This window comes from Punctularia strigosozonata (assembly GCF_000264995.1).
Source record: "Punctularia strigosozonata HHB-11173 SS5 unplaced genomic scaffold PUNSTscaffold_5, whole genome shotgun sequence".
Classification (NCBI taxonomy): domain Eukaryota; kingdom Fungi; phylum Basidiomycota; class Agaricomycetes; order Corticiales; family Punctulariaceae; genus Punctularia; species Punctularia strigosozonata.
Window position 1 is genome coordinate 2106991 of NW_006767437.1, and position 27548 is coordinate 2134538.

General features: G+C 53.9%; 11 protein-coding genes across 11 annotated transcripts; 4 read left to right on the top strand and 7 right to left on the bottom strand.

The window, feature by feature from the left end:
* Nucleotides 1-12: 12 nt before the first annotated feature.
* Nucleotides 13-2413, bottom strand: PUNSTDRAFT_113336 (alpha/beta-hydrolase; the record flags this gene model as incomplete). Its single annotated transcript, XM_007383277.1, has 14 exons — nucleotides 13-113; nucleotides 179-329; nucleotides 661-734; nucleotides 799-857; nucleotides 919-1001; nucleotides 1053-1341; nucleotides 1407-1450; nucleotides 1512-1602; nucleotides 1666-1728; nucleotides 1780-1880; nucleotides 1931-1972; nucleotides 2021-2025; nucleotides 2127-2227; nucleotides 2295-2413. The coding sequence occupies 14 exons, from the start codon at nucleotides 2411-2413 to the stop codon at nucleotides 13-15; spliced, it is 1323 nt and encodes a 440-aa protein (XP_007383339.1).
* Nucleotides 2414-3424: 1011 nt separating this feature from the next.
* Nucleotides 3425-5568, top strand: PUNSTDRAFT_133838 (uncharacterized protein; the record flags this gene model as incomplete). The annotated part of the gene is made up of 19 exons (XM_007383278.1): nucleotides 3425-3628; nucleotides 3681-3793; nucleotides 3849-3858; nucleotides 3914-3931; nucleotides 3984-4009; nucleotides 4060-4120; nucleotides 4170-4194; nucleotides 4248-4259; nucleotides 4313-4328; nucleotides 4384-4429; nucleotides 4488-4588; nucleotides 4648-4707; nucleotides 4761-4788; nucleotides 4843-4877; nucleotides 4931-4953; nucleotides 5009-5187; nucleotides 5248-5301; nucleotides 5350-5422; nucleotides 5483-5568. The coding sequence occupies 19 exons, from the start codon at nucleotides 3425-3427 to the stop codon at nucleotides 5566-5568; spliced, it is 1170 nt and encodes a 389-aa protein (XP_007383340.1).
* A 55-nt stretch (nucleotides 5569-5623) lies between these two features.
* Nucleotides 5624-6955, bottom strand: PUNSTDRAFT_143405 (ubiquinone biosynthesis protein COQ4 mitochondrial). The gene is made up of 6 exons (XM_007383279.1): nucleotides 6689-6955; nucleotides 6409-6635; nucleotides 6269-6355; nucleotides 6097-6218; nucleotides 5901-6039; nucleotides 5624-5843 (listed from the first exon to the last, which is right to left on the bottom strand). The coding sequence occupies exons 1-6, from the start codon at nucleotides 6936-6938 to the stop codon at nucleotides 5763-5765; spliced, it is 906 nt and encodes a 301-aa protein (XP_007383341.1). The 5' UTR covers nucleotides 6939-6955; the 3' UTR covers nucleotides 5624-5762.
* A 288-nt stretch (nucleotides 6956-7243) lies between these two features.
* PUNSTDRAFT_113358 (RCC1/BLIP-II) lies at nucleotides 7244-8822 on the top strand (the record flags this gene model as incomplete). The annotated part of the gene is made up of 4 exons (XM_007383280.1): nucleotides 7244-7364; nucleotides 7523-7644; nucleotides 7698-7895; nucleotides 7956-8822. The coding sequence occupies 4 exons, from the start codon at nucleotides 7244-7246 to the stop codon at nucleotides 8820-8822; spliced, it is 1308 nt and encodes a 435-aa protein (XP_007383342.1).
* Nucleotides 8823-9069: 247 nt separating this feature from the next.
* Nucleotides 9070-10950, bottom strand: PUNSTDRAFT_133841 (uncharacterized protein; the record flags this gene model as incomplete). The annotated part of the gene is made up of 19 exons (XM_007383281.1): nucleotides 9070-9108; nucleotides 9162-9212; nucleotides 9265-9377; nucleotides 9431-9451; nucleotides 9526-9583; nucleotides 9637-9664; nucleotides 9723-9782; nucleotides 9842-9942; nucleotides 9988-10033; nucleotides 10084-10099; nucleotides 10157-10168; nucleotides 10226-10250; nucleotides 10305-10339; nucleotides 10390-10401; nucleotides 10454-10467; nucleotides 10519-10544; nucleotides 10594-10621; nucleotides 10673-10771; nucleotides 10889-10950. The coding sequence occupies 19 exons, from the start codon at nucleotides 10948-10950 to the stop codon at nucleotides 9070-9072; spliced, it is 846 nt and encodes a 281-aa protein (XP_007383343.1).
* Nucleotides 10951-12876: 1926 nt separating this feature from the next.
* On the top strand, nucleotides 12877-14441 carry PUNSTDRAFT_143407 (uncharacterized protein). The gene is made up of 6 exons (XM_007383282.1): nucleotides 12877-12945; nucleotides 12996-13070; nucleotides 13123-13265; nucleotides 13316-13881; nucleotides 13938-14131; nucleotides 14189-14441. Exons 1-6 carry the CDS (start codon nucleotides 12903-12905, stop codon nucleotides 14281-14283), a joined length of 1116 nt encoding a protein of 371 aa, XP_007383344.1. The 5' UTR covers nucleotides 12877-12902; the 3' UTR covers nucleotides 14284-14441.
* Nucleotides 14442-14794: 353 nt separating this feature from the next.
* On the bottom strand, nucleotides 14795-15919 carry PUNSTDRAFT_120283 (uncharacterized protein; the record flags this gene model as incomplete). The annotated part of the gene is made up of 9 exons (XM_007383283.1): nucleotides 15870-15919; nucleotides 15699-15794; nucleotides 15573-15649; nucleotides 15455-15509; nucleotides 15275-15373; nucleotides 15173-15211; nucleotides 15039-15116; nucleotides 14916-14982; nucleotides 14795-14851 (listed from the first exon to the last, which is right to left on the bottom strand). Coding segments are annotated over exons 2-9 (498 nt in total), but the record flags the coding sequence as incomplete, so codon positions are not given.
* Nucleotides 15920-16051: 132 nt separating this feature from the next.
* PUNSTDRAFT_120284 (Aldo/keto reductase) lies at nucleotides 16052-18260 on the bottom strand (the record flags this gene model as incomplete). Its single annotated transcript, XM_007383284.1, has 9 exons — nucleotides 16052-16199; nucleotides 16267-16619; nucleotides 16678-16951; nucleotides 17015-17440; nucleotides 17501-17658; nucleotides 17710-17787; nucleotides 17885-18060; nucleotides 18130-18179; nucleotides 18243-18260. 7 exons carry the CDS (start codon nucleotides 18258-18260, stop codon nucleotides 16901-16903), a joined length of 957 nt encoding a protein of 318 aa, XP_007383346.1. The 3' UTR covers nucleotides 16052-16199; nucleotides 16267-16619; nucleotides 16678-16900.
* Nucleotides 18261-18645: 385 nt separating this feature from the next.
* PUNSTDRAFT_52167 (PLP-dependent transferase) lies at nucleotides 18646-20633 on the bottom strand. Its single transcript, XM_007383285.1, has 10 exons — nucleotides 20602-20633; nucleotides 20396-20543; nucleotides 20029-20336; nucleotides 19920-19978; nucleotides 19824-19867; nucleotides 19669-19772; nucleotides 19523-19616; nucleotides 19277-19464; nucleotides 19005-19213; nucleotides 18646-18939 (listed from the first exon to the last, which is right to left on the bottom strand). The coding sequence occupies exons 1-10, from the start codon at nucleotides 20620-20622 to the stop codon at nucleotides 18714-18716; spliced, it is 1401 nt and encodes a 466-aa protein (XP_007383347.1). The 5' UTR covers nucleotides 20623-20633; the 3' UTR covers nucleotides 18646-18713.
* A 1966-nt stretch (nucleotides 20634-22599) lies between these two features.
* PUNSTDRAFT_102078 (uncharacterized protein) lies at nucleotides 22600-24049 on the top strand (the record flags this gene model as incomplete). Its single annotated transcript, XM_007383286.1, has 7 exons — nucleotides 22600-22903; nucleotides 22952-23111; nucleotides 23165-23233; nucleotides 23282-23441; nucleotides 23489-23588; nucleotides 23641-23873; nucleotides 23924-24049. The coding sequence occupies 7 exons, from the start codon at nucleotides 22600-22602 to the stop codon at nucleotides 24047-24049; spliced, it is 1152 nt and encodes a 383-aa protein (XP_007383348.1).
* Nucleotides 24050-24992: 943 nt separating this feature from the next.
* PUNSTDRAFT_102081 (uncharacterized protein) lies at nucleotides 24993-27313 on the bottom strand. The gene is made up of 5 exons (XM_007383287.1): nucleotides 27016-27313; nucleotides 26472-26961; nucleotides 25804-26414; nucleotides 25637-25741; nucleotides 24993-25587 (listed from the first exon to the last, which is right to left on the bottom strand). The coding sequence occupies exons 1-5, from the start codon at nucleotides 27121-27123 to the stop codon at nucleotides 25135-25137; spliced, it is 1767 nt and encodes a 588-aa protein (XP_007383349.1). The 5' UTR covers nucleotides 27124-27313; the 3' UTR covers nucleotides 24993-25134.
* Nucleotides 27314-27548: the final 235 nt, after the last annotated feature.

Consider the following 27548-nt stretch of genomic DNA (forward strand, 5'->3'; position numbering starts at 1 on the left):
CAGCTCCTCGTCTCAGATAATCGTGACAGTGGCATTTCTTCCGAGGAAAGACTCGTTCTTGTTCCACTTCATCAGTAAGTGACGTGCGATCTTCGGTTGGTCCTTGAAGGGACCTGGGGGTAGCGCCCTGTTAATCTCGGTCGTGGTCATGCAAGGCATATATATCGAGCGCCCGTACCATGGCCACATTCCCATAAATTCACGAAGGCATAATCACCGGCCTTCGTACCGTTCATATCTCCTGCAACCTTGAACCGTCCCACGCCGGGCCATCGCTGCTCGGGCGCGGTACGGAACTCGTCCTGGTGCTTTGTCTGGAGAAGAGACATCTGCAGAGGAACGTAAGCGGTGCTGGCCAGGGTCCGGGAGCGACTGAATCGTACCCAAGCCTTTCAATAAACCTAACCGGGGCGCGTTAGTCGTGCCCTCTACCGCGGTCCAGTGAGTGTGGACAAAGGTATGTTATTCACCTAACCGGGGCGCGTTAGTCGTGCCCTGGTTGGTGTGTAAGTACAAGTGTGCGATACATGATGTGTAGCGGTCTCCTCACCTCTACCGCGGTCCAGTGAGTGTGGACAAAGGTAGAGGTTCGGTTTGGCCAACCATCCGGGCTATGGCGTACGCCCGGAGGTTGCCGGTCCCGCATTGGGGAATAGTGACGCACGCGCCTATAGCGCTTGACAAAGCCAAATTACTTCGCCATGAACAGATGCCATCGTTGTTACCGGTGTATACTGAGGACCCAACATCAAACAACGTCGAGGTCGACGGTTGGAGCATCGGCATGATTTGACGTACCGAGCAGGCGTAGTCCGTCGTCAATAGCAGGGTCCAACAGACGGTAGGCGGCTTGTATGCTGAATAAAGTGGCAGCCGTCAGCAAGAACGAACACCCTGCCCGATGTGATATATACGCACGGGTCCCCTGTAGCTACGAAGCGAGTATGTATTCGTCGGAGAAAGTCCGTTCGCCGATAATCGACACTTTCCGGAACACCTGTCTAGTATCTTAAATCGCAGCCCAAGGGCACGAACTACTGGGCACCATGTACCGCAGCCTTGGGTCCGGTCGAGTTCATGACGTCCTCGACCGCCTTCAGCGCCGCCGCGTAGCACCCGGAAGGCTTCGTACACCGATTATCCGACATGTCCCTTCCGACCAGCAGCTCCTCGTGCTTCATCTTGATGCAAGCGTTCAGCGCGGTGACTTTGTTGGCGTCGATAGGCTGCTCGTACGCAAGCTGGATGCCGTCTAAGCAGTCTGGCATGTCCAGGGTGACCAGCTCGAGCCCCGTCCGGTTGATGAAGTGAAGATCATCGTGCATAGATCGGGCGTAGTACCTGGAGATATGGTACAGCCTTTGAGCACTACTTGACTTTCATCGGGCAGGCGCAATCAATCGAACCGGAAGTGCGCCGCCGCATCTGACCAAACACTACTCATCATGACCTGCATTCGGCGGCGATTGGCATCAAGATCTTCCCGCGTACCATAAGCGAGGAGTACTGACAGCGTCGGGAGCTTTGTTGATCCTTGAGATGCGCGATGCCGGGCAGGGAGTCGCCTTACGTTCTCGGATGACTTGGACGATGTGCGGAATGCTGGCACAGACAATTGATATGAGATTTCGGTAGGTGAGCGTCGTTGAAATGTAAGTTACGCACTACGTGCCGCCATATGACCCGGAATGGATGAAGAATGGGTTCCGTGCCAAGTGCGGATGGTGCCTGCGACGGGGTGCGTAAGTAACGCAGCGTGCCTTGAGAAGCCATACGTGCCTCCAGAACAGCTGCAAGAAGTCGTCGAGATCCCAAGCGGCTTCTCGACTGCTGCTGCGCAGGGAGCTTTCCTCTCCATAGCTGAAGCCTACACCGACAGGCTACGACGCAACATTTTAGCGATAGCACAATGATATTCGGCAATACATGCATGATCAACGGCGACAATATTAACATGATCGGTCCAAGGGTACTAGTCGGGAACACGAACATCCTGTGATCGGATCGTAAATAGACGAACAGGTGCTGGCCCAGATGCTGATCTGCCCGAGGAATCTTGGCCCACTAAGCAGGGTCTAGTCGGAAATCAAACATGATATGTGGGACAATGGTGACGACTGGCGTACCCTTGGCCGAGGAACGGCTGCTCATCCCAGAGGAGCCTGGCCCTCCGCCGAAGACCAGCACGACGGGCGCATTTTCTGCATTCTCGCGTGCTCTGAACAGCCTAGCCAAATGATGATACACCTCAAATACCAAGCAATGTTCCGAAGAGCATGGAGTGCGTAACATACCACCAGAACATATGCTTATCTTCTGTCCCGTCGGAGTTGGTGAGGTGAGCGAAGCCAGCTTCGTGGATGCCGCCTTCTCGACCGCAAAACAAGGTTTCATTAACGGAAGTGACTTCCATACGACCCGCGATGTTAGTGCTAAACTATCCTTCTCGTTTGCAACGCCTATCTTGGGTGACGAGCAATCAAATTCAAGAGCAACAGAATGTCTATCCACAGAAGTTGCCCAGTTTGCCTGTGGCAGTCTGCCGGTATTGTACGGAGACGAGCTGAAGGACCGTAGAGACGCGGCGGTCGTCAAGAGGAGAACAAGACATAGTGACATGATGCGTTCGACAACAGCTGTGGGACTTGCACTAGAACCAGCAAACGCGTTAGCGGTGGCGAGATGCCTGCGGCAGCGCCCACCGCGTAGATTGATCAGTTGACAAGTAGATCAAGGCGTCCGAAAGGCGACGAGTATTTTCCTGGTATTTTCTGTTGCCCAGAGCCCGAACTAACGACGAGTTGTCGTTCAGGAGAGCCTGCAAGTTCTTCCGTGTTTTGGCCCACTGCCAGACAACTGCCAGACGTGGACGAAAGGGACCAAGGCCGGGCCGGGGAACTATTCGGGAAACTGGCACGTGACATGTCGAGCTCGCGATTGGCCAGGCGGAAGCTTCCAGGAAGTCTAATCTTGAACGTAAGCGGAGACTCGTTCTCCCTCATTGCGACCGTCGCTGGACTGCGTTGTGCTGGCACGCGGACTCACCGCCCCAGAGTTTACGCAGAATGCGGAGCCACCAACCGCCTCGTTGAATGGCACGCACCGGAGGCGTGTAGTAGTGGGAATGGATGTGATCTCATGCGCACATATCCTCTATTCCGATCACACTCACCGGTCCAGGACGTCCCGCAACTGGCGGGGACAAACATCTCGCACCTCGATTTGCCGATATTGCGCTTCGCTCAGATGTCCTTCCCGCTCCGATCGTGGTGCGGATCTGCTACTTGAGCCCAACAGCTCAAGCCACCTAAGCCCCTATATTTTGCACCTTGACGTCTCCTCTCTCCTTCACCGGTTCCCTGAAACCGCGCGAGCTCAAAGCGCGGGATATAACTGCCATCGAGATCCACGAACGCGGTCGGCCATGTCGGAATCTCTCAACGGCACCCTGGGGTCGTTATTCGTGGGCTGCATGGTCGCATCGGCCTTGTTCGATCAGTTATCCTCGAGTCTGGATCGACTAGAGGTGCTCATTTTCTGCACATCTCCCGCAGGAGCTGCGACGGTCCAGACTTGCCGGTACTATCGCCGGGGGCATTGTTCAGATAAGCCGTGGTTCAGAGGCATGGTTCGTGGTACCTCACCTGCAACACGTGCCCCGCTCTGACCCCATTCTGAAGATATATTTCCTATGGTCTCTGGATGCGCTCCAGCTGGCATTCACGGCGCATTCCCTTTACATCATCTCCGTGTCGCAGTTCGGCAACTTCCTTGCATTGTTGACCCCTCCGTGGTAAGGACGATTTGAGCGCACATGAAATGACCTCACTGATGACCTCGTCCACTAGGAGCCTTTGTGTGCGTATCATCTTGTTCCATGGCTCAATTGCTAAAGTACTGTTTTCATATACAGGCTCAAGTATTTGTTACAGTCAGTACATCGCCCGTGCTATTTTCTGCTTGTGCTCACGATAATGACATAGGAAGTTAGCACCATGATAGTTCGATGGTATGAGCGTTGTTCCTTTTCAACGACTATGTGTTGACATCCCAATTCAGTATATATATAGTCCGGTTGTGGGTTCTCAGCCAGAAGAACGTAGCACTAGTCATCATTATCGTAAGGTTACTATCCCCCACGTCAGGGCCGCGTGCTGATATACATGCAGATATCTACAACGTTCTGGGCTTTCAGTGAGTAATATACCGCCGGTCCCTCAATTTTGCTCTAATGAATTTCGTTTCAGTATCAGGATGCCGTAAGTCAATTCCATGCATTGCGGAGCACAAACACTGATTCGGACCCCTCAAGTCTTCGGCGCTAAGGCGTGAGTGCGATTGCCATCGATGCATGCAGTTTGACCATTCTGATATGAATTCCAGTCTAAATCTAGAGTCGTGGTCTGGCCTGCACGGTCCCGGAGTTGCCGTACGTAAGCCTTATATGCGATGTATGCACTTCTCTGATTTCATCTGGCATTTGATAGTGGGATCTATATTCTGGTTTCGCATCTTGTGTCGTTGCAGATGTGGTGCTCGCAGCGTCGCTATGTTACTATCTGAACCATAGCCGAACTGGATTGAGGAGGTTAGCATTTCATGTTCGTCCTTTCGCCTTACTGCGTTCGCTGACGAACCGAGATATAGCACAAATACTTTAGTCGATCTACTCATGAAGTACATTATAGGCACCGGAGCGTTGACTGCGTAAGAATATTGGCATGTCTTGAGATGGCATCGCACTGATGCTATCTCCATAGGATGTGTGCGTTGGCCGTTCTGATCACAGTACGTTTGCCGTATCAGTTTTAGCCTTGATTCCAGCTGACGCATTGGGACCAGTTTGCTGCATTCCCGCACAACTTTGTTTTCGCTGCGTACGTCCGTACTCACACTACGATTTGCTTGCGACTAACGAGCATACCTGTAGGTTTTACATCAACCTTAGCAAACGTGAGTCGGGCATGCTACTGGCGCCCATATCCCACGACGCTAATATATCTCCAAGTATTCACGAATGCGCTTCTCGTCAGCCTCAACGGGCGCGAAAGGATCAGGGACAGAAGTCGTGAGTCTCGCGAGATTGGGAGCATGTCTTTGGCTCGGTTCGCGCCGAACCCGAATCTCCCCACGGATACCATCCGGACTTCGAAAACGTCGTCGAGCTTCAGTATCATGCAGTTGAAGGTGCGCTGTTGGTTTTTCTCCCTGGTTCGTCGAGCACGTTCGTTGACATTATGTATGCAGCATCAAGACCCGGTCGCGAATGTGCCAGAGAGGAACAGCGCAGACATATTTCAGGTCGGCATACATCCGGAACTCGTTCACAATACGCTCACTGCCATATAGCCACAAGGGGCCTACGTATACCCATATCATACCGCGGGCAGCTCTAACCCGTCGTTACCTATCTCTCGCTTGGGTGGGCGTTAACCGCCTCTAGATCGTGGACCGTGTGCTCACGCTTTGGCTTAGGTCATAGATCTAGCGAAGATCGCTCAATCACGATCGCTAGCGAAGTATAAACTTTCGCCGGTTCCGGGGCAACTAGCTGTGTACAGCGGCTAGTTCATTGCATCTTTTTCATTGTCGACACGTTTTCGCTGCACGGACTCTCGATTAAAGTATAGATCGTTAATAGTACTCGGTACAATCGAATGAATGATGTGGAATGTCTATCGAAGCGTCCGCACGAAGATGATTTGAGCATCTCGGTCAAGAAGGGCAGGATCCCAGTGTGTCCGCCGTACAGCTTGTCGCAATCATGGGCTGACGTTGGATTGTTGGACTTGGGCCTTGACCTCAGCGACCTCCGTTTCCTTCAAAGGTTTTGGCCACCTCGCCTGTAGAAGACACGTCAATTCGCTGACTGGACAAGTTTCAAGTAGACTCCGACGGACAGGTGGCGCGTCCCAGACGCCGAGCTCCTTCTTCATCTCCTCGAGCGGTTGTTCCCATCTTTCCTCCCAGTACACGGTCAGCAAGCAGCGCGCGGAGCTTCCGCACTTGAGCGCCCAAGGAACGTATTGCGTGAATAATCTGGACAATGAATATCAGCCCTCGATTTCCACACTGTCGGCGATATGAAAAGCGCACCGTTCTCGTTGTTTGCTTGATAGGCGGAGCGGACCTGCGACACCACCAAGCAGGGCCATCGGCAGGCCCAAGTTGGCAAACTCAAACCATTTGACTGCAAGCTCGTACGTGACTGACACGGGCTACGGGGAGAGCATGAGACAGTAACCCCTGGGCAGGACATCGTGCGTACCATGTTCGTGAGAGTGTGGTAAAAATCGTGTGTCTCCCGGTAGCGTTGCATGACATACGCTTGTTCGGGGTCCGATATGTAGTGAACCTAGAGGCTCGTGAGTAAGGTCATTTCCTGAATTCAGCTATGGCAATACTCGCAGGTTCTCGAGTGTCAGGGCTAACGCCGCATCTTTCTAGCCAGTCAACGTAGGACTTCCCGAACGTGCCTTTGGGAAGTCGGCTTAAGTATGCCATATCGACGGTCTTGGTGTTGATGCGTGGCCTCTCCTTCATGATGCGTCTTCCCTCGGGCGAGGCAAGCATGGTGTCAAGGAGCTTGGGTAATACTGGCCCTGCCGTAGTTTCGCCTAGGGCAGCGATCATATCTGGCTCAAAATGTCACGATCATAGAACACAACGAGCGGCAAAGAAGACATACCCCCCCTATACGGGTCTGCCAGCGACATCACGGCCGACCCCACGGCCAAGAACGCATTTTCGGCCCAGTTCAAAGGAATATGCCCGGGGTACGCGGGTTCGGGTCGCGTCGCGAGATGTCGTCTATTCGAGGTGCTCGCTGAGCAGCCTGATATGCGATGTTGGCATTGCAATAAGCTCGCTGCGCTCAACCGTAGGGTTGCCGGTAATGCTGGTGAACGCGCGGTGTGAAGCAAGGGCAGGAGCGTCATGACAGCTTCGCGGCTCGGGATGAGGTGCGACGCGTCGGAACCGCGGTCGGTCACCGGTCACCAACTCAACACACTCAATAATAATCGCACACTAATATGTGAGGATAACGCAGTTCTATCGTCCTCGTCTCCGGGCGGTGGACAACCATACTAGCTGTGAGTATTAAAGGTTATTACATTGGAATCCATGTCGTTGATAATGCCCTGCTTTGTCCAGACGATCAGTCTCTTCGACACCTCTCACGGCCTGAACCGCAGCCCGACCGCGTGTTGTTGCTGACCCCTGAGCTAGTTATTCCCTATCCATGGCGCCCACCCGATCCTTGAGACCACGCTCAACGGCCGCGGACAAGCTTCACAGAGGCAAGCGGCAGACTTCGTCCGGAAAGCGTGCTGACACGCTCAACCGACAGGCTGCCGCGCCCAGTAAGAAGCGGCCTTCGCCAGGGAAGACGCCCCCGCCCGTGGTCGAATGTCCGAAACCACCTCACCGGCAACGGCCCCCTCTCCAACTGTTTGGCTGAGGCAACGCCGACGATGGAGTTCTTAGCCTGGAAACCATACCCACCGAGTTCATATTCAAGCCGCAAGGAACAAATGGGTAGACGAGCGCATCGCGGACGGTAGCTTCGGCGAACCCGGCGCTGGGCTCGAAGCGGTGGCAGCGGGCGGATTCCACACGTTGGTCATAGATGAAGCCGGCAAGGTAAAGGTTTCAGGTCGCCATCCGTATTACGTCGTTTCCGACGGTTGCAGTAGGTCTGGTCCTGCGGTGTGAACGATAACGCGTCGTTGGGGAGACCTAGCGATGGCCTCCCCTCTGAATATACGGAACTCCTAGCGCCTCTTCAGCTTCTGGTTGAAGCAGGTTTCCGGGCCACGCGGATCGTAGCAGGCGATACCATTTCTGCGGCTGTTGACAGCCAAGGCGAGTTTCGCGCCTGGGGAACTTTTCGCGTTAGCATCTTCTTCCAATCTTGAGTCCCGGAAATGACTCATTCACCCTTTTTTCTGCAGTCATCGGAAGGGCGTTGCGCCTTCTCACCTCATGTGGAGAGACAACACGTCCCCGCCCTCGTGGAACGGCTGGAAAACACTATGGTTAGCCAGGTGGCCGCGGGTAATCAACACTTGGTGGTTTTGACCGCAGCCGGCGACGTGTACACCATGGGCTTCGGCGAAGACGGCCAGCTCGCTCGCCGGATCATAGCAGGGCGCGAGCTGCAGGGCACCGTTCCGGAAAAGATCGTCTTGGGAAGACGTTCGAGAAAAGCGGTGGTCGTTGGTTCTGGCGAGAACCATTCTTTCGCAGTCGACACCGAAGGGACCGTCTGGGGATGGGGCATCAACAGCAACGGCAGAACTGGGACCGGCATTGATGCCGAGGTCGTGCCGTCTCCGCAACGTGTCGCGGGGCTGAGCAAGGACGAACTGGATGGAGCAACTGTAACGTCGATCACAGGTGGACAGCAGCATACCTTATTCCTGACTTCGGATGGACGCGTGTACGCGTGCGGTCTTTCGGAGGAGGGACGGCTCGGTCTCCCGCCTCATCACCCAGCATTGATGGACCCAAACAGACGCAGTACCCACTTCTTGGACACACCCACTCAGGTTACTTTTCCGTACAACGCCAGGATCCGATACATAGCGTGCGGTACGCATTGCTCCTTCGCCATCGACACGGAAAGCGCCATGTACAGTTGGGGCCGTCAGGTCACTGGTGAGCTAGGCTTGGGCAGCGAACTAGCCTTAGCGGAGACGGACCGGGACGTCCTCACACCTCGGGAGGTCGTGCGACGCGCTGGCTCTTGGATTACTGAAGCCGTCTCGTGCGGCGGCCAACATGCAGTAGCTTTGCTCAGAAGGAAAGATAATCAGTAATTTGACGCTATAGGTGATTTATCGTCAGCACTGCTGTGTAGATATGATGATCTACGACATCGACGTATATGTATTTACGAACGCTGACCAAGCAGTATAAAAACTGTGCCTCCCACAAACACCACTCTCGACCAGCGGCGTTACATACACGAAGGAGGACATCTGCAAAACCGTTTGCGAAGGGCGAGTGCGCCTTCTGTCTAGTGGTACAAGAATAATGAGACGGCGTTAAGTAAGTACGGCCTGTCTAGCTTGTGTATCCCAGGGGTTGTGGAAAACTATCATGCTGCGCGACAAGATAAGGTGAGCTACCTACTAGAGATTCCATGCGCAATTTACCTTGTCGTCAACGAATGTCTGTGAGGTAGTATCGATGCGGACGGCAAGTCGCTATCGGGCAACATTGAGCACCCCAGTATGGAAGTTCGTGCAACGTACTCACCGAATCGACGGGGTTCCCGTGCCGATGCTCGCTTTTGCGCACGGACTTCTTGGAGAGCGATGACATTGGAAGCGCGGTCCGCTCTTTCAGCGCAGTTCTTGCGTTTAATGAGACTGCGATGCCAATGAGAACTGACGGAGTGGAGAAGCTTCGCGCAATCTCATACCTAGGAGGCTGTTGAGGAAGACTGCGCGATGCCATTTCAGCGGATCAGAATCAGTAGAAGAAAGCGAATCAGTAGAAGAAAGCGGGACGACGCACGCTTTCCAAGGATGAAAAAGAAGGCAATCCATATGAAGTTATCAGGCATGGTGACGTACTGAATCGCGCGCAGTTAGCACCGTCTCCGCATGAGGTTACGTGAGAGCTTACGGTAATCAGCACAAGAATTGCACAGACGCTGAGGGGAAGGAGAGAATGAGTGCGTCAACCAATTTGTCATCACGAATCCAACCTACCCCGTGATTGCGCCAGTACTGATACCATAAACAATCAGGAGGTTTATCAAGCCGTCCGTCCTATACAGTCCGATAAACATCAATCTTCAAGGCCAACAAGATCGGGTGGCGAGACCTACTTTGAGAAACCGCTCTTGTTCCCGTAAAGTAGCCAGCACAAGGATGCGGCCAGAATTACATCTATGGCCACGGAACATGACAGCCCCAAGATGAGCAACCACTGAGCACACTTCAGCAAGACTCTCCTGAAAGCTGCTCTCGTTACGCTTGCCTTAATACCGGGCACATCTGTGAACGAGGGCAACGATAGACTGGCGGGAACGCTCAATGATGGCTTCGAGTCAGTTTAAATCACACATACCCTCTCAGCCCGAACGCTGTTAGCCACCGAACCTTGAGCCAGTTGCAACCCAAAACGTGTTGTTCAAACGCACCGAACGCTGTTCCTGGAGCGAATGGAGATTGGTTAGTCGAGGTCCGAGCACATTAATGCCATAATTTACCGAATGCCAACAGAGTAAGCGGAGTCTGATTGCAGGACGTTGACATCAGTAACTCGACGCGATAATCGATCACACTCACAATTAGGCCGGCCAACCATACATTCCCTTGGCTTACTGTTATAGGTGGGTAAGCATCGAAAAGGTAGCAAAGTAGAGGCACACACATTTCCAAATACCTGAATAAGCCTGCGTCAGATCCACAGATAGTAGCGAGCGATGTTATCTTACGTCGCGTGAAAAGACTGTTACCCGAGGTCAGTATGATTGATAGGTGATGACGGGAGTGGGCTCACAATCGTATGATTAAGTCACTGATAGCCTGTTACATACGGTAAGGAATGCATGCACAAATGTAATGGGCCACTAACCGTGACCATGCATTGCGCTCCCAGGCTCCTGATTGGAAATCAATCCGATTTCGTGTCCCATTTGGGGCGACGGACGTACCAAACGGGATGTAGGAGCGCAAGGACGTCCGCGAAGTTCCGAACGACGTAGTGCCACAAGGAGTGGGTGGTAAAGGATAGATGTAGTGCGTCCAGGATGCTGTGAGAGTGTGTCATATGAGAAGGAACGAACCCGGAACTGCTGCCGTCTTACCATAGCAGTGCGACCTTACCGAAGTGTTCAAAATTTTCCCCAGTAAGAAGCCAGGCTACTCACCAAGGATTGTAGAAGGCGGCCGTCGCGTCCTGCGCTCTGTCGAAAGTATCTACGATAGCCATGCGATATTGACCTTGCACAGCTTGCAATCGATGTGTAACCTACATGAAGGTTTGCAGGAGTGTCACGCCGTATAATCTAAGGTCGTTTCAACCTGTGGTTTAGGAGCTAGGATGTCATCACTCACAACACCTCGAACGTATAGCCCAGTAGAACAGCACCCAACGTACTGCTGAAGTCTAGCATTATCGAGGAACGAGGTGCAAAACGGGGTTAACACGAGAGGGGAAGCGTTCCCTATATGTGCGGGCCCCTTCGGTGAGAATTGCGCGCGGAAGGAGGGCGCTGTTGCGTGGTGATCAGCGCATGACGAAGTATATTGCCTGGGTGTTGGGGAACCACCCCGGGGGAGCTTGGACGCACGATCTATCCGCAGTAATCCCGCACGATCTCGGCATTTTCATTCTCTTCGGTACGAGCAGTAGTCGCAGGCGCTCCTCTAGTACCGGATCAGGCTTCTGATTCGCATGCCCCGAGCCCGCATTGGCGCAAGCTAGGGAGCAGTCACCCAAACCAAGCCATAGTAACCCTCTGGTAACCGAATTGCAGGCACGGAGTAACGTTTAATCTGATGCACCTCCATAGCAGCTTTCGTCGCACTAGAGTGTATCTGCAGGCGGTAAAAGTTCTTCGCAGTAGTCAAAGATGTCCGCGGGGAGCCCCGCCAAAAATGCAGTGCATGGCACAAGTTCCACCCCACCTCGCCTGTGCTGCAGATACACTCTACTGTCGGACAAGAGATTCAAGCTACAGCGGATAGACCGGATGTAGCTACATCCGGCGTAGTGACGCCCCGTTCTTTGTCGGTGACGACGTACGAGTTTTATCCGCAGGTGTTTGTAGGCTTCCATGGCGGCCAGAGCAAGCTCAAGGAGTCGCGTGCACGGAAACCGACTGAATCGAAGAGCAACCCGGAATACACATACTGCCATTGATGTTCGAGCGAGTTACGTAGACAGTATGTGAGTCCCATGTCCCGTGCTGCATCACAGTGTGGACAGGTGTGGAGTCGTGGACAGCAATGAGCATCACGAAGAGTCGAGGGAGATCAAAGTACTCCTGAGCCCTCACAAGCTGGCGTGGAACGCCAGCCGGTCCCCGGTCCACCTACGCGACTGCAAGTAGGTAGGTAGGTAGTAGGTAGGTAGGTAGTATTATCCGGCGCAATCCCAATACCGGAACAGCCGGTTCCCGAGGCCTCGCTTTGGCGAGCTGGGACACAGTGGTTCCCGTCAGCTCGTATAGCCAAAGTGTGCATTACAGTACATGACGGTTTATCTATTGTATTTAACAACCGTAAGCTACTCTTCAATCTCGGCGAACAATTCTGCGAGCTCCCAGTTATCCGAGTCTATTATTGTATGCGACACCGACGTTCAACGTTCAACGTTCAACGTCCAAACGCTGAACTGATGTATCTTCCAAACCTCTTCTTATGAGCGCAAATTTGACCCAATCAGCAATGCTGCTACGCTACACATTGTCTACATGAACATCGCACGACTACACGATGCTCGACTCAATCATCGACACCTCCCATAGCCACCCGGTCGCGATAGAAAATCCGCATTGGACCCTGCGGGTGCGAAAAGGGCCAAAGGAAGTGCGTTGCCACTGCAACCGGCAGTACCGTATCTGTTTGACGGCTTTCAAGCGGCAATGGCGACTCGACGTATTCGTTGAAGGCTGAACCGGCCGGATATGGTATGCCTGCAGACGCAGAGAGGCCGGAAGGGCAAACCATGTTTAAGTCAAGGTCTAGGATGGCATCGCAGCAGAGAAAACGACATCAAGACAAAGTTATTTTATTGGAATGAGTATGCCAGAGCAGCGTGTTGAGTTCGAGCGAGGGGAGTATGCGGCGTGAGTGTGAGAAAAGGGGTGGCTGAAACTGCATGCCATTTTCGGCGGATTGCTACACACCTTCGCCCTCATCCTCCTCAAGATTATCGCTATGGCCTCAAGACCCACTGTGAACGTCCGCTCGACCAGCGGAGGTGCGCACTGTCGGCATAGGTTGCGGATTGTACTGACAGTCCGAATTCAGAGGCCTCCAGCTCTCTCCCTCTTCCTTCCGTCCTGACTGCGCCAATACGTCTGGACGTTGTTCAGCAAGTGCACAGTATGTGCCAGTTCTCAAGCAAAGCTGAAACAGATTTGACGCGAGTCTGCAGAGAGCATTGCTAAGAACAAGCGCCAGGCCTATGCCGTCAACGTGAAGGCTGGTCACCAGACTTCCGCGGAGTCTTGGGGTACCGGTCGTGCCGTTGCACGTATCCCCCGTGTTGGTGGCGGAGGAACCCACCGCTCCGGCCAGGTAGGCATTGATTAAAGCGTATCATGCATGGGGTGCTGAAATTGGTGTAGGCCGCGTTTGGTAACATGTGCCGTGGCGGTCGAATGTTCGCGCCGACCAAGACCTGGCGCAAATGGCACGTTAAGGTCAACCAGAACCAGCGTCGCTTCGCCGTCGTCTCTGCCCTGGCGGCTTCTGCTCTGCCTTCCCTCGTCCTCGCTCGCGGCCACCGCATCGAGCAGATCGAGGAGGTCCCCCTCGTCGTTGGCTCCGCCGTTGAGTCTTTCAAGAAGACCAAGGAGGCCGTCGCGCTCCTGAAGTCCCTTAACGCGTACGCCGATGTTGTCAAGGTCTCCAGCTCCCGGAAGCTCCGTGCGGGTAAGGGAAAGATGCGTGGTCGCCGCCACAGGCAGCGACGCGGTCCTCTCGTCGTCTACGACAAGGACGAGGGCATCGTCAAGGCTTTCCGCAACCTTCCTGGTGTTGAGGTTGTCAATGTCCGCCGCCTGAACCTCCTCCAGCTCGCACCGGGTGGTCATCTTGGTCGTTTCGTCATCTGGACCGAAGGCGCCTTCGGTCTCCTTGACGAGGTCTTCGGCACCTTCGACAAGGCATCTGTCTACAAGAAGGACTACATGTACGTGTCAGTATCATCCCGGCGTATCAGCGATCTAATCATATCGTCTGCTACAGCCTCCCCACGTCGAAGGTCACCAACCCTGATATCACTGGCATCATCAACAGCACGGAGATCCAATCCATCGTTCGCCCTGCTGGCCCAAAAATTCAGAAACGCCCCTGGACCCAGCACAAGAACCCCCTCACCAACAAGGGTGTTCTCTTCCGCCTCAACCCCTACGCCAAGACCATCCGCAGGCAGGAGCTTCGTACGTTGACCGATCTTCGTTTTCATAAATCCGGCACTCACGCTCGATTCCACGCAGTCAAGCAAGAGCGCAAGAAGGCCAAGGGCACAAAGAAGCCCAAGCAGCCCAAGGCTGCGGGCGAGGCCTTCCTCAACACCCTCTTCGCCCCTTAAACGCGCCACCGCCCTCTGTTCGCCTTTTCGTCCGAAAATCTCGTGTGGAGTGGGAAGTTAAGGGGGGACCGTGTCTTACGCTATTTGATCACGGTTTCGACTATGTCACTTGTACAAGCCCATGTTCGCTTAGCATGCCGAATTGCACCGATTATGCCATGCTTCTATTATCAAGCGCTCGTACCCTCGGATTATCACCACCTACAAATCAAGGACGTCCGTAGTGGTTTGTGGTTTGAGTGCACGGGTGGCTTGTTGTTCGAGGCGCGTCCGATGTCTACTTTCATTCGCTCGACACGACAAATCGCTGTGTAAGTGTCTATGATGCTGGTAATATACAAATGTTCTCTAGTATGCCATCCGCTAAGCATGGTCTGGAGGATCTGGTGATCGCCGAAGCGGCGTACATTCTCCGGATGGTATGGCTCGGTGTCCATCAACAGGGCTAAACACGACCATCGAGAGGTGGGAAGGGTCGACATCATCCCACGTCTGTTGTTTGTCGATTGTCCCCCGAAGATTTAGGATGATTCGCGACCCGAGAGTGGACACCATTATCCGGTGAAATCTGAAGGTGACGTGAGGGAAATTGAATAGGCGCCGGACACGCAGTGAAGGGCAAGGGAGCTCACGTAAACAACATCGTTGACAGCTGAGGAGGAGCAGCATTGAGGACCACGATGTTTCCAACAGCAATCACTGGGTTACAGCGCATAAGAATAGGGGGCCAGTCTTTTGAGAATGGTTCTTCTCACATGACAGTGCCAGGAAGAACTGGACCCCGTCCCGCAGTACGCGGACCGCAAGAGGTGTCTTCGATACCATCGATTTCACTGAGAAGAGGTGAGCTTTTGACATTACCGTATCGATACCAAGGGGTCCAACCTACCCTCCGGAATAATACGGATCATGGTTAAGGTCATCACAGCTGGTTTTTACAACATCACAATAAGCAAGGCAGAACGGGCTCTATCAAGCGGAACGAACGCACTCGTGTCATAGACCAGGATGCTGATCCAGATGGAATAGAGTACATTGACTCGCGGTAATATCGTGTCGCAGGGCCGGACGATCCGGCTTTCCTCGTCGGCTGCAGCGGCGTCGGTCAATCCATGCGATGGAACCAGGGAGACATAGGGCAGGCCAAATCGCTACGAGCACTGGAACTCACGAATAACTGTCAGATCGGCGAACAGCGTGGCTCCAGCTAGTGCAAGTATGCACAGCTATCATGAGATCCGCGACGGTCAGTTACCACGGGCGCTCATGCCGGCTGCGACGGAGCTCACCGTGCCAAGCGCCGACAGTCCTGCCATTATCAATCGCGAGCACTCCCATATAGCCCAAGTACGAAGGAGTAGGATACCTGGAGAGGACGTCAATACATGCGCCCGCTTACGATGAAAAACACCCACAATCTATGACCGTCACGCTGACCACCATAAGCCATGAGTCGACATGGAACCAAACGGTGCAGAACGTGCGATCGTGAATCGCCGTATTAGCATATGCTGCACGACGGTGAGCGTGGTGATGACATTAGTCAGAGTCGAAAGGCGAAATACGAGTATATGAATTCTCCTCACAATTTGCAAGTATGAGTAGATCAACTATGGGAAGGTATCGATTCAGGACGAAAAGGGCTTTTCCCTATCACGAGGAAATTGGACCAGTGTTAATTATTGGAACCGCGATACGCGAGCACTTCAGCGGCTTACCGGGGTCGGTGACTGCTTCCACACGTATTCGACTTCCCGGGACAAGGTGAGGCAGTAGTCGTAGACCAGTATGGAAACGAAGGCCACAGTCGCGTAGTTGCTGATGAGCGTGTCTCGTGTCGCTGACACCAGAGCAGCATCATCGCCCGAAGTCATCGAGCATACCAGGCGCGCGGAGGTGCAAGGCGCGTCGATGGGCTGGGGAAAGAATTCGGAAGAAGTGTTTAGCACGCCAGCCGCTTGCTGATATATGTAGTAACCCCACAGCTGATGAGAAGAAAAGGCTAGGACGATAAGCCCTCCATCCGTGAAGGGCGATGCACGCAGGACAGTTGGCGCAGAATGATCTGGTTACGGGAGACCCACAGTGTTTGATTACACTTACCTAGCTTGTGAGCGGGGCCGCGAGCTTCTCTCTACGGCCTCCGGCGAACGCTTGATCCTGGCGCAATCCTGGAGCTTTGATACAGAAGTCTCAGGAAGTTCGTTTCGTTGCTCAAGTTCGCAGCCATTTCTTGAAGGGTTCCAAGACATCGGACCCAGGCCAATGTCGCATATGTCAGTCCCGATAACGGAAGTGATTACAGGTTCCAAAGCGCGACCGGCCTGATATCCTCACTGATGTCCTCATGGTAATCAGCCCACGTGGGACCCCGGGCACCACGGATCGACTTGCATGAGATCCAACCCCGATTTGTAGGTGTATCATACATCCGGCTGCAAGCCTCTGCAAGCTCTACCAATGATGGATGCCGCGTTCGTTAATGAGAGAGCTCATCTTCGAAGTTCATGAATTTGATGGTGGTCCTCAAGGTAATGAGTTATGAGGATTTCGCGCTCCGCGCTCGCTATACATCCTTGTTAAGTTTACTTCTGGGCTCCTTCGGCCTTCATTCGCGTCACTGGAAGGGTAGATCAGGCACAGGGAAATCGACCTCCATGTGCTCGGTCTTAGTGGTGTCGACCAGGAGTCAGCGCTTTTTAGCGATATATAGCCGCCGACAACCACTTACATAGCCTCTGAAATATACTTTGCGACCGACGTCGGATATCTCCTTGACTTCCTCTGGAGTGAGCTGCAGTGTTGAGGAGAAGGTAGCGGCAAGCCGTTTAATATTGTCAGAGTTGCCGCTTGTGGAGACGGCGACGGCACCCGTTGCCTTCGTCCAAAGTAACAAGACAGTAGCGGCGTCTATAGCCTCACCTGATACATTCGATCGATCAGCGGGTTCATCATCACTCAAGATCGTTGAACAGAAGGTTACCGCTCTCTTTCGACAATCTAGCAGCAACCCGCTCCAGAGGAGGTTTAATCGGTCCTCCGTCGGATGCTTGATCAAGGGAACGAGAGGCCCGTAAGCTTCAACGACGATGCCGTGTTTCTTCTGTATGGCTAGCACGGGTTTAAGGTGGATAAGGAGGTAGGGATGGTATTCAATCTGCAATTTGTTGTCAACAACCTTATTCTATAACATCGATGATCGTACACATGGACGAACCTGGTTCACGACCGGCTTATACTTGCTGTTAGCAAGGACGAGCTCGAGGTCCTGAGGTCGGAAGTTGCTAACGCCGATGGACTTCAGCTTGCCCTCGTCCTTTAGAGCTTCCAACTCCTTCCATGCCGCCAACAAGTCGCCTTTCGGAGGAACGAAAGCTGGATGGGACCCGTCACTGCTTGCTCCTGTCAAGAATAAAACCTAGTCACGATTGTGGATCAGGAAGAGGACCGGCACTGTTCCCAAGCGTTCGGTGGTCTCCGCAACACGCTGGAGAATGTCGGAAACTGGAACGGGATCGATCCTTGTCCGCAGCCCCACCCTCTTGCGAGACTGTAAAGGGCCTTTGGCAGGTCATTGCGAGGGATTGAGTATGCAAAACACGTTTGGAAGTGATCCAGATCTTCTCCCTAGACACCGAGGACGCAACTTGCGCGACGAACTTTCCTGTCTCCTTCTCATTGTCATAGCCCTGAGCGGTATCGATGTGCCTCAGCCCCGCCGAGATAACAAGTTTTCGGTACCCCACGGGGTCCTTTTTCGCCCCGCCGCTGCCGGTGCTATGCGAAGATCAGCATCTATCGCACTCGACTGCCGGTTCTGCTGTGCACACGTACCCTCAACCCAACCAAGGGATCTCAGCGCCGTCGAGCAACTTGAACGTGGTGGAGGTTGAGGACTATCAATAGCACGCCAAGAAACGCAACGAGATATTGTTCGTTTGCTGACTACGACATGTCACCTCAGCGCGATTGCGCATACCGGGCCGTCGTATCCGATGTTGCTAGAGCTGTCAGACTCATATGCACTTGTACCAAGCTTGGTTGGCTTCAGTACGTTGACAGTAAGTTGATGAAGCCATGCATGCCATACGGTGCAAACGTTCGATGGGTTAGTGATGACGCGGACGATTGGCAGAACGATTGAGCGAAGTGGCCCAAGTAGCGGGGTCACACATCCAGCCGGGAATTATTGTGAAGCACGGCTGTGCGTTCGTTATGCAGTGTATGCGCACAGCGAACTCGAACCCATCAAAGCCAGCATGGAAGAACAGCACAATTCTCCAGGTCCAGGTCCGCGGTAGGTTATCGTTATACCCATGGGGTTTATCGAGCACTCGGGCTTCACGGACTGCGCTCAGAGAAGCATGTTCACAGGGTAACTTCAATTTTAAGATGCTACGAAACTGTTTTATTCGACTTTTGGGACGATATTAGACCTCCCCGTGCTCGCCGCGTACGTCCAAGAGCACGCGCCTGAGCCGTTTGATGGCCTCGACAGCGTCCTTCTCGTCTAGGAGACTGAAAGATGCCCGAACATATGCGGTCTTATCGCCGTTAGGCAAGAAGACGGTGCCGGGCAGCGCGAGCACGCCTTGCTCGAATGCCTTCTTGCGAATGATGCTCTCCGAGTCGCCACCAGGGACGAGAAGCTTGAACCTGCAGTTCGGAATCGAGATCAGCGATAATGTTCGATGACGAGACAGCATTCGATCCCGGCCCACCAAAAGAACATGCCGGCTTGCGGGGGCGTCCACTCGCACAGGCCCGTGAGGTATTCATTCATCGCCCACTCGAAGACTGCGCATTTCTCCCTGTAGAACGCCGATACGTTACGCGTGTGCACAAGGAAAGAATCGTGTCCCCAGGCGTGGAGAAGCGTGTACGTGATCGATTGTGTCAAGCCCACGCATTGTAAGTTGGCAGTCGCCGTCTGTTGGTGTAATGACATTTGCGTCAGGAACCGAAGCAAGGGCGGTGCTCGCCTCGAACTTACGTGCATGTCCATAGCACCGATAAGCGCAGCCGGCCCGCTTACGAAGCCAATTCGCATGCCTGAAGAGAGGATCTTCGAAAGACTATCGAACCGCAAAACCCTCCCCACTTCGGGCTGCTCCGCCTCGAGCGAGAAGTAGGACGGGGGCCGAGGCTCGGGTCCATAGTAGAGGTAGAAGTAAGGGTCATCTGCAACGGAAGTCGATGTTCGAATCTATTATCACCCGCCGGACTTGTCTACACCCACCTTCCAGGATGATGAAACCGTGTTCCCGAGATAGGGCGATGACTTCCTTCCGCCGAGCAATGGTCGCAGTCATACCTGTGGGATTGCACCCATACTACTAGCACGACATTCAGCGCCTGATTGTTACGCCAGAAAATGGTGCGTACTGGTACTGTATATAGAACTTTCGGCTTCGTTTTCCCAGCTGGCCAGTTCTCAAATATATTTCGCAGCGAATGGGAAGAGATCCCCTCCGCATCAGTGTCCACCTCTATGGATCAGGATGAATCTGGGACAACCGGATGGACACACAGTGACGCACCGATCATCTCGCAATGTAGGGCTTGGAACATTGGTATGACGCCTCTGTGATCAATCAAGTGCCCGTTCTGTGTATAAGAAAACCGCAAACACTTACGCATACATGGGCTTCTCCAGGAGGACGGCGTCTCCGCGATTTACCATCGCCTGAACGGCCTGCCGATAGCCCATTGTGATGATGCATCGAATGTGGACTAGACCCGTACCTTATATATCAGGTCCTGACTGCCATTGCCCATAGACACTCTCCAAGTGTCGCCGCTCTTCCGTCCATGCGAGATCTCTTGAAGCTTAGTAATCCAATCGAGTAAGGGAGGGAAACCCGCAGTCGGACCGTATTGCAAGCCAGCTTTCAGATCCGATTCTTCCACCTTGATGGTTCGGCTTTGAGAGGGGTCGGACGGAGATGCTACATCCAATGACATTCCAGTAATAGGGAACGTGATCGCATTCGGCTTCCCGGCGAGGAGCGATATAACACCAGGCGTAGCCTCCAACGGGAACAAGCCCCGAACTGCAGTAGGTTGTGAGATACAGGGATTTGGCTTGTGAATACATTGTCGGGGAACGTACTGGGACTAGGTTTGCGCTCTTTCGCGGCATCGGACAGGTACGACGAGTAGAACTCGGCCGGAAGAGCCCTTTCTTTTTTCGAAGAGGCGGTGCGAACGTTCGTGTCGACATCGTCCTGCACTACAGCGATGCTGTCCGAGTGAGAGACCTAAGCTCGTCGACGACTTAAACACTAGCGGTGCATGGGCAGCGGCGATGTACCTTACCTTATCCTCGCTCGACTTCATGCCATCGCTCGCCATGGTCGTTGGGAATGAACTTGCTTAGACCTGCTTGCACCTTGCCTGCATCTTATGACTCATCTCCGAAGGACCGGTGTAGATGGAGGCACAATCCGATAGCACCGACTGGAGGTAAAGGAGAAATATTTCGTGTATTTTGCACGTGTCTTCCCCTCCGCACCCTGTTCACACTTCGTGCTTGGTCCTCGACTCGGGTCTTGTCTAAACATGCACTAAGTAAGCAGACTCAGAGCATCGATAATTTCAGAGAGTGCTGTCTGATTCCTGCATTCCTTATCTCAGAGAGCAAAGCCAGTCACCGCTTCCCCTGAATCGCAAGAAACGTGGCGTCCACAACGGTGTATATCAGTACTTGCTCCCGCTCCGTACGTACGCTTCTCTGATTGAAGCGCATTGGAAGCGCACTGCGACAAGTTCTCTTGGAACTTCCACCGCGACCTCCTCGGCTGCATCGAGCTCACCTGGCTGCGATCACCACTTGCGAGCATCCCCATCCGTCGACGATGACATCCGCGAGCTGTGTCAACTTCTATCCGAGGTTCGTGAAGACAATTAGCGTTCACACAGCGCCATCATTTTATATTGGGATTCCTTACATCAGTACATACCTATCCCGCTCGTCACGTTTTCTCGTGTGGCCGACGAAATCGGTGCTCGGGTTCAGGTGCTCGATATACACGTTAGTGAACTTCTCGGCTGATGCCGTTGTAGGACTGGGAAGGGTGCCAGTGCTATCGTCGGCTACCACTCAGCGGCGTGAGCACGAATGACCGGAGCTGTATCGCACCCCGCTCCGCTTTCATCCCGACCGTTCCGGCTTCTCCACGACCACGAGCACCGCCGGTTGACTTCGTCTGGGGCAGGACGTCAAATAATGTATGGCGCAGTCATTCCTGTGCTACCAGGCGTTGCGTATAAATGGGGAATTTCACGGATTATCTAACTCACGAGCCCGTGGATTGAACCTTTCTGTGCTGGCTAAACGGAAGAAAGGGACATGACACCCTCTGCCTCCGAAGCGTCTACCCGTACGCAAGGGCCCACCTTTGTCGTACGCAAGAAGAGGCGCATTACCAAGGCATGCGACTTCTGTAAAACCCGTAGAGGTAGGTGCCTTAGCACAGTCAGACCGCAGCGATTTATATTGCTTGCACAGTCAAATGTGTGTACCTCAAATTATTGGCATTGGCTCATTTTCTTGATATTCACCCCAGGTGACGGGGTCTCGTCGGAGAGACCAAGGTGTACGACTTGCCTCGAGTTCGACACGAAGTGCGCTTTCACATCCCTCACCAGGGTGAATCCCAATTACTCGCGCACATGAGCGGCGTATCCTGACTCAGTTTTTCCCAGAAACGCGGACCGCGAGTCAAGTAGGCCGTGGTTTACTGAAATAGCCGCATCGGCTCATTGCTTGCTCATCAGGCCAAAGGGCTTCCGTATCCAATCGGACCAGACGGATCGTGTTGGTCGTTCAATGTTATTCATCAGTTCGTTGTCGACTGAACGCACTGTAGTCCTCATCTTCTCAGACTACTCTCGACTTTGGTTAGTGATGGGCGACAAATGGGGAATTCAGCTTTCTGATCTCATTATATGTCCGCTTAGGCTCTGCAGAGCCAGAGATACCCCCGTATGCTCAAGACGAGTTATCGAGCGAAGAGGAGAATCTTGAATCTTTGTCAGACCTAATGAAGAATCTTCAACTGAACCCACTTCACCCCCGACAGTACTATGGGAAGTCCAGCTCCACTAGAATCGTCAAGACAGCCATGCTTTCCGATCTCGAAGCATTCAAGAGGGCTCGCGAGGCTAGACGCCCACAGTATTGGATAATAAACTCTGTGCATATCATCTTTACTTCATCGATGTCATCTGCTCACTTCTGGCCGACAGTGGGAGATGGACGATCTCCGCGCGTATGCTGAAACGGTTTCAACTAGTCCCTACTTTTTCCCGGAAATGGATCTGTTGCTTACCCTCGTCGATCACTACTTCGCGGAGACCAACAACTTTTTACCTATTCTTCATCGACCGTCGTTCGAGCGGGACGTTACCGACGGACTTCATCTTCGCGACAATGGATTCGGCGCCGTAGTACTCCTGGTTTGCGCGATCGGCTCTCGATACGTGGATGATCTTCGGGTTCTCCTCGACGAGTCCTCGACGTACTCTGCGGGCTGGCCTTGGTATAATCAAGTCCAGATGGTCCGCAAGTCCTCCCTGGTGCCCCCTCGCTTATATGACGTCCAACAATATTGCGTGAGTCTTCTTTGTCGATATCCCGTACCTTGTCTCATCTTTTCAAAGTTAGCAGCCTTGTTTCTCGGGGGCAGCTGCCCTCCTCATGTGCAATGGAATATGATTGGCCTCGGAGTGCGCTTATGTCTGGATGTTGGCGCTCACCGCAAGATGGTCTACAAAAGCGTCGATGAAGGCCAGATCATGGAAGAGCAATGGAGACGTGCATTTTGGTCGGTGCCAGATATTTGTCCAGTCCACTACGTACTCATCCGTTTTACTGCAGGGTTCTTGTACAGGCTGATAGGTCGGCGGCCAGTGAGATGGGCAGGTCATTAGCCGTTCTCGATGAAGAGTGAACTTATCTGCTCTTGCTTCCAATCTGTCGCTCATTGCCTGATAGCATCGACGCACCTTTGCCACGCGAGTGCGATGACCAGTATTGGGTAGCATCCGACGGCTCAGGCTTTTTCCAGCAACCCCCGCACAAGCCTTCTGTCGTCGCATACTTCAATTGCTTCGTCCAACTGAGGACGATACAAGCTTTCGCAATGAGAACTCTCGTAAGATTCTGAACCGCTTGCGGCACACCTCATTAACGATCAGCTAGTTTTCGCCGACCAGACCGAGGAACCATGATTGGGAACAACGCATGGTTGCTCAGATCGACTCATTGCTGGCCAAATGGCTGGCTACTATCCCATCCCATCGTACGTGAAATGAGTTATGATTTCGTGAGTAGGAGCGCTGAATCTGTAGAAGTGCGTTGGGATCCAGCCATCCAGGACGATATATTCTTTCGTCAATCAGCGATTCTCTACAATGCATACCACTATATGCAGATCGTTGTGCACCGTCCATTCGTGTGCCCCAGCCGCAAAACGTCACCTCTGGGTATATCTTCGGTGGCGATCTGCATCGGGGCCGCGAGAACCATGTCAAGGATTCTTGAAGTGGTGCAGCAACGTGTTTCTACTCCCGTCAGCCACCTGATGGTAGGTGACTCTTTTTACTATCACAGTATACTCACACTTTGAAACTGTAGCTCCCCGCATATACCGCCGCTATCGTTCTATTGCTGGCTAGATCGGCTGACGAGACGATCCCGCCACAGGATATGTATAGTGTTCATATCTGCATGGCTGTGAATAAGCGCTGCGAAACGAAGTGAGTGTATTTATTGTATTGTATGACGTGTCGCTGAGGACTTCTTGGTCAAAGATGGTATCTGGCTGGACGAACATGGTACGGGGATTGTCACTGTACTCAAGGAATGTTGAGAATGAGTCAACGGTCTACAGGGACCTACTCAATGAGATCATACTCGCCACACAGCTCAAGTCGCATTCACCGTCATCGACGCCCAACGTCAATGTATTAAACAGGACACCCCCAGCATGCAATACACAGCCTGAGCCCATTCAGGCTGCCGCGCAGGGATTGCCCATGATGAACCAGTTCATCCCCATTGACTAGTCAGTGGAGCCACTTTTGGATGTCGCTTCGTTTACTCAATACATGGTTCAGTGCTATGTCATCTGGCCTTCCATCTGGTGAAGAGCTCATAAGGTGCTTTGGACCGTATGAATCCCATTCCGATGATCCAGCGGTTATCTCGACATCGCTACCCGGGGTGCCACAGGTACAACAGTCACGACTTTCGCCACCGGCTCTCAGGTCAAACTACTACAACTTCAGTTTGGAGCCAATGTTCCCCGAAGGCCCCTTGTCAGGCGGTGCATTCGGTTATCATTTTCTCCCGGGCTTCTCCTCCGGATACGAGCAACAGTCTGCTACCCAGCCCTGCCTTCAATTGACGGGGAGACACCAGCAGGTCTCGAATACGGGGCAGGCCCTCAGGCTGGGCGACTTTGAGAGGGAGATGTGAGCGCCGTTCGTCCTGTTAAGCCCCATATATTGAAAATTGAATCCGCTCTGCTCCTCAGGATATCCTGGCCGGACCAAGATACATCCAGTGCCAGCACTCTGCCTGAATACGCCTTATCGTCCCAAGTGTCATCAACACAATGAGTCGCTTGGGGCGTCTGAGATGAGATGAGTACACACGATAATCGGATTTTCCTCGTTCTCTCCTATAGCACATATTTTTGCCTGTCATTGGTACGCTGCATCGTAAAGATCCGAGACTGCCATGCATAAGGATGCTACTGCCGAAATCCGCGATGATATGTCCCATTGTGATAGTAGAAGTACAACAAAATGAGTCGTTCCGAAACGAGTCCCCCCTCCCCCCCTTTACGACGTCAGGTTCCACTCCATATCCGACGGTGCCCGTATCTCGAACTTGGTCTCCAATGTCACCTCCTGCCCCGCCTCGACGTCACACGCCCACTCGAATCGGCCCTCCTTCTCACCTCCTTCGGGCGCCCATCGCACCTTGCCGAACGCGGCCGCCACCTCCTGGCCTGCCTCCGCCTCCGCCAAGCCCTCAGGCTTGCTGAGGATGACCTTCGCTCGGCCCTTGAAGTCGTCCGCCGCGAGCGGGATCGCGTCGCGCACGACGACGTCCTTCGCCGCAAACTTGTGCTTGTTGGTGACGGCGATCTTGGTCGTATACGTCGTGCTGTTGTGCCGCTCGATGAAGGCGCCGCCTTGACCTTGCTTCGTGGTCGAGTCGCGGACGTAGGTGATGCGGACTGCCGGGTCAGGGCCGAAGGTGCAGTGGAAGGTGTCGCCGGCGTCCACGTTCTGCACGATCACAGGTCAGATCAGACGGTGCTGAGCGGAGGATCACGACGCGAATACGCGCCTGGATGGACGTCTTGGAGACGAAGCTGTCGTCCATGAAAACGCTGACCGGACCGGAGAGAAGCCTGTAATCGCTGATGTTCTTGACTGCGCACTGGTAGCCATAGTCAGCCTGGGGCGAAGCAACCCGGTGGTGGTGCTCCACGCTGCACGCACCGAGAGATACACGACCGGCTCCACGCGCGGCACGGCGACGTAGGACGTCTTGGCTTCGAACGTCAACGACGCGATCGAAACCTGGTGCGATTCGCCATCGCTCGGAATGCTCGACTTGCCCTCGACCGCGTAACTGAGCGACAACGCGCTCTCCGACACGATCGTCCCAGGCTCCGTCATCATCGCACGTCGCTCGTGCTCCCGTTCCCGATCGCCGCCTCCCGCCATATCGTCGTCGAATATGGCGAAGCCCATGTCATCGTCCGACTCTTCGTTCGCCTCGGCTGTCGCCGTCGCCATGCTCGTCTTCCGCGCCGACAATCTGACCATGGGCCGTATAACGGAGGGCGGAAGGGCGCCGGGCGGGGGCGGAAAGGGAGGGGATGGCGCCCGATAGACCGGCGTGACGCGCCAGGAGGGAAGGGCGGGAATGCCCTTGGCGAAGGTATCCGAGGTCGCGGTGCTGAGCACGATCGCGGCGTCCGTCCAGTCCTCGCCCGTCGACTGAGTCACACGCGCGCGATACTTGAGCGTGACGGACGTTCCCGGCTGCCCGTTCTCCGTGGTGGCGTACAGATCGTAGGTGCTGTTCCACCAGGTGTTGGTCGAGACTGTGCGGGAGTGTGATCAGAGCGAGTACGAGACGCGGAGGTGATATGTTTGCTCACTGTACGTGAGTTTGAGGTGGGCAGGTCCGTCGTGATCGGCACCGATGACCATCGTAACCCTGGCGTCGGTACTGCCCTTGCGCTCGCGGTGCCGCTCGGTCTCGAGCTTGATCTCCTCCTCTACCTGCTGAATCTTGCCGTCCAGCTCGAGCACCGCGGCGAGGTTGAGCTTGCTGCGCTGCATGAACGCCTCCATGTACTTGACCGCGTCCAGGGGCGCGACGTGCTCGCTGGAGAGCGTGTCCGCGTAGCCGGAGAGCATCTTCGCCTCTTTTTCGCGCATGCGTTTCTCGGCCTGGAGCGCTTGCTGCTCGGTCCGGAGGGCGCGGATACGCGCCTGATTGTTGGGCGCGGCGGAGGAGCGATTCTTCTTCGGATCCCAGGTGCAGGTGACGTCGAAGAGGCGGGCGTCGCCGAGGCCGGTGACGCGAACGGAGTCGAAGTCGACGGAGGAGGACAGGCCGAAGATCTCAATCTTGTTTTGGCCGACCTGAGAGACGGGTTTAGGACGTGATCGACGAGGGGTCAGAGGATGACGGGATACCTTCAGGTCGACGTTGAAGGTTCGGACGATCTCCGCCCTGTTGCTCTTGAAGATGGTGACGGCCTTGATAGGGTGTTCGCCTGCGTCGATGACGAGTCCTTGGACCATATTGTAGGATAGACAGAGGAGGGAGATCGATGTGGAGGGAGAATTTGCGAGGCTTGGCGCGACGTGTGGACATGTCTTTTATATATTCTTGTGCTGTAGCGCAGCAGTCGACATCAAAGGGAAGATATCCGGGTAAAACGGGCCTGGGGTATGAGTCCGTATGACTCTAGAGTGACTCCAGACGGCGCCGGCCATGTTCGGTCCTATACAAAAGCTGTACATATACATGAGAATCGTGTTCTCGAGGTTGGAGTCTGAAGAACGTAGATCAATCAGACGAGCGCCTCCCAAGCTGGCTTGATCATTGGAAGATATGCAGGGATCAGATCTGCAGATCTGGGACAGTCGGTGGGAGCGTGATTGCGGGGTCGAAATGCGGCGGTCTGTCCCCGTCGACCATGACGGCGTCGGGGCACGTCGAGCAG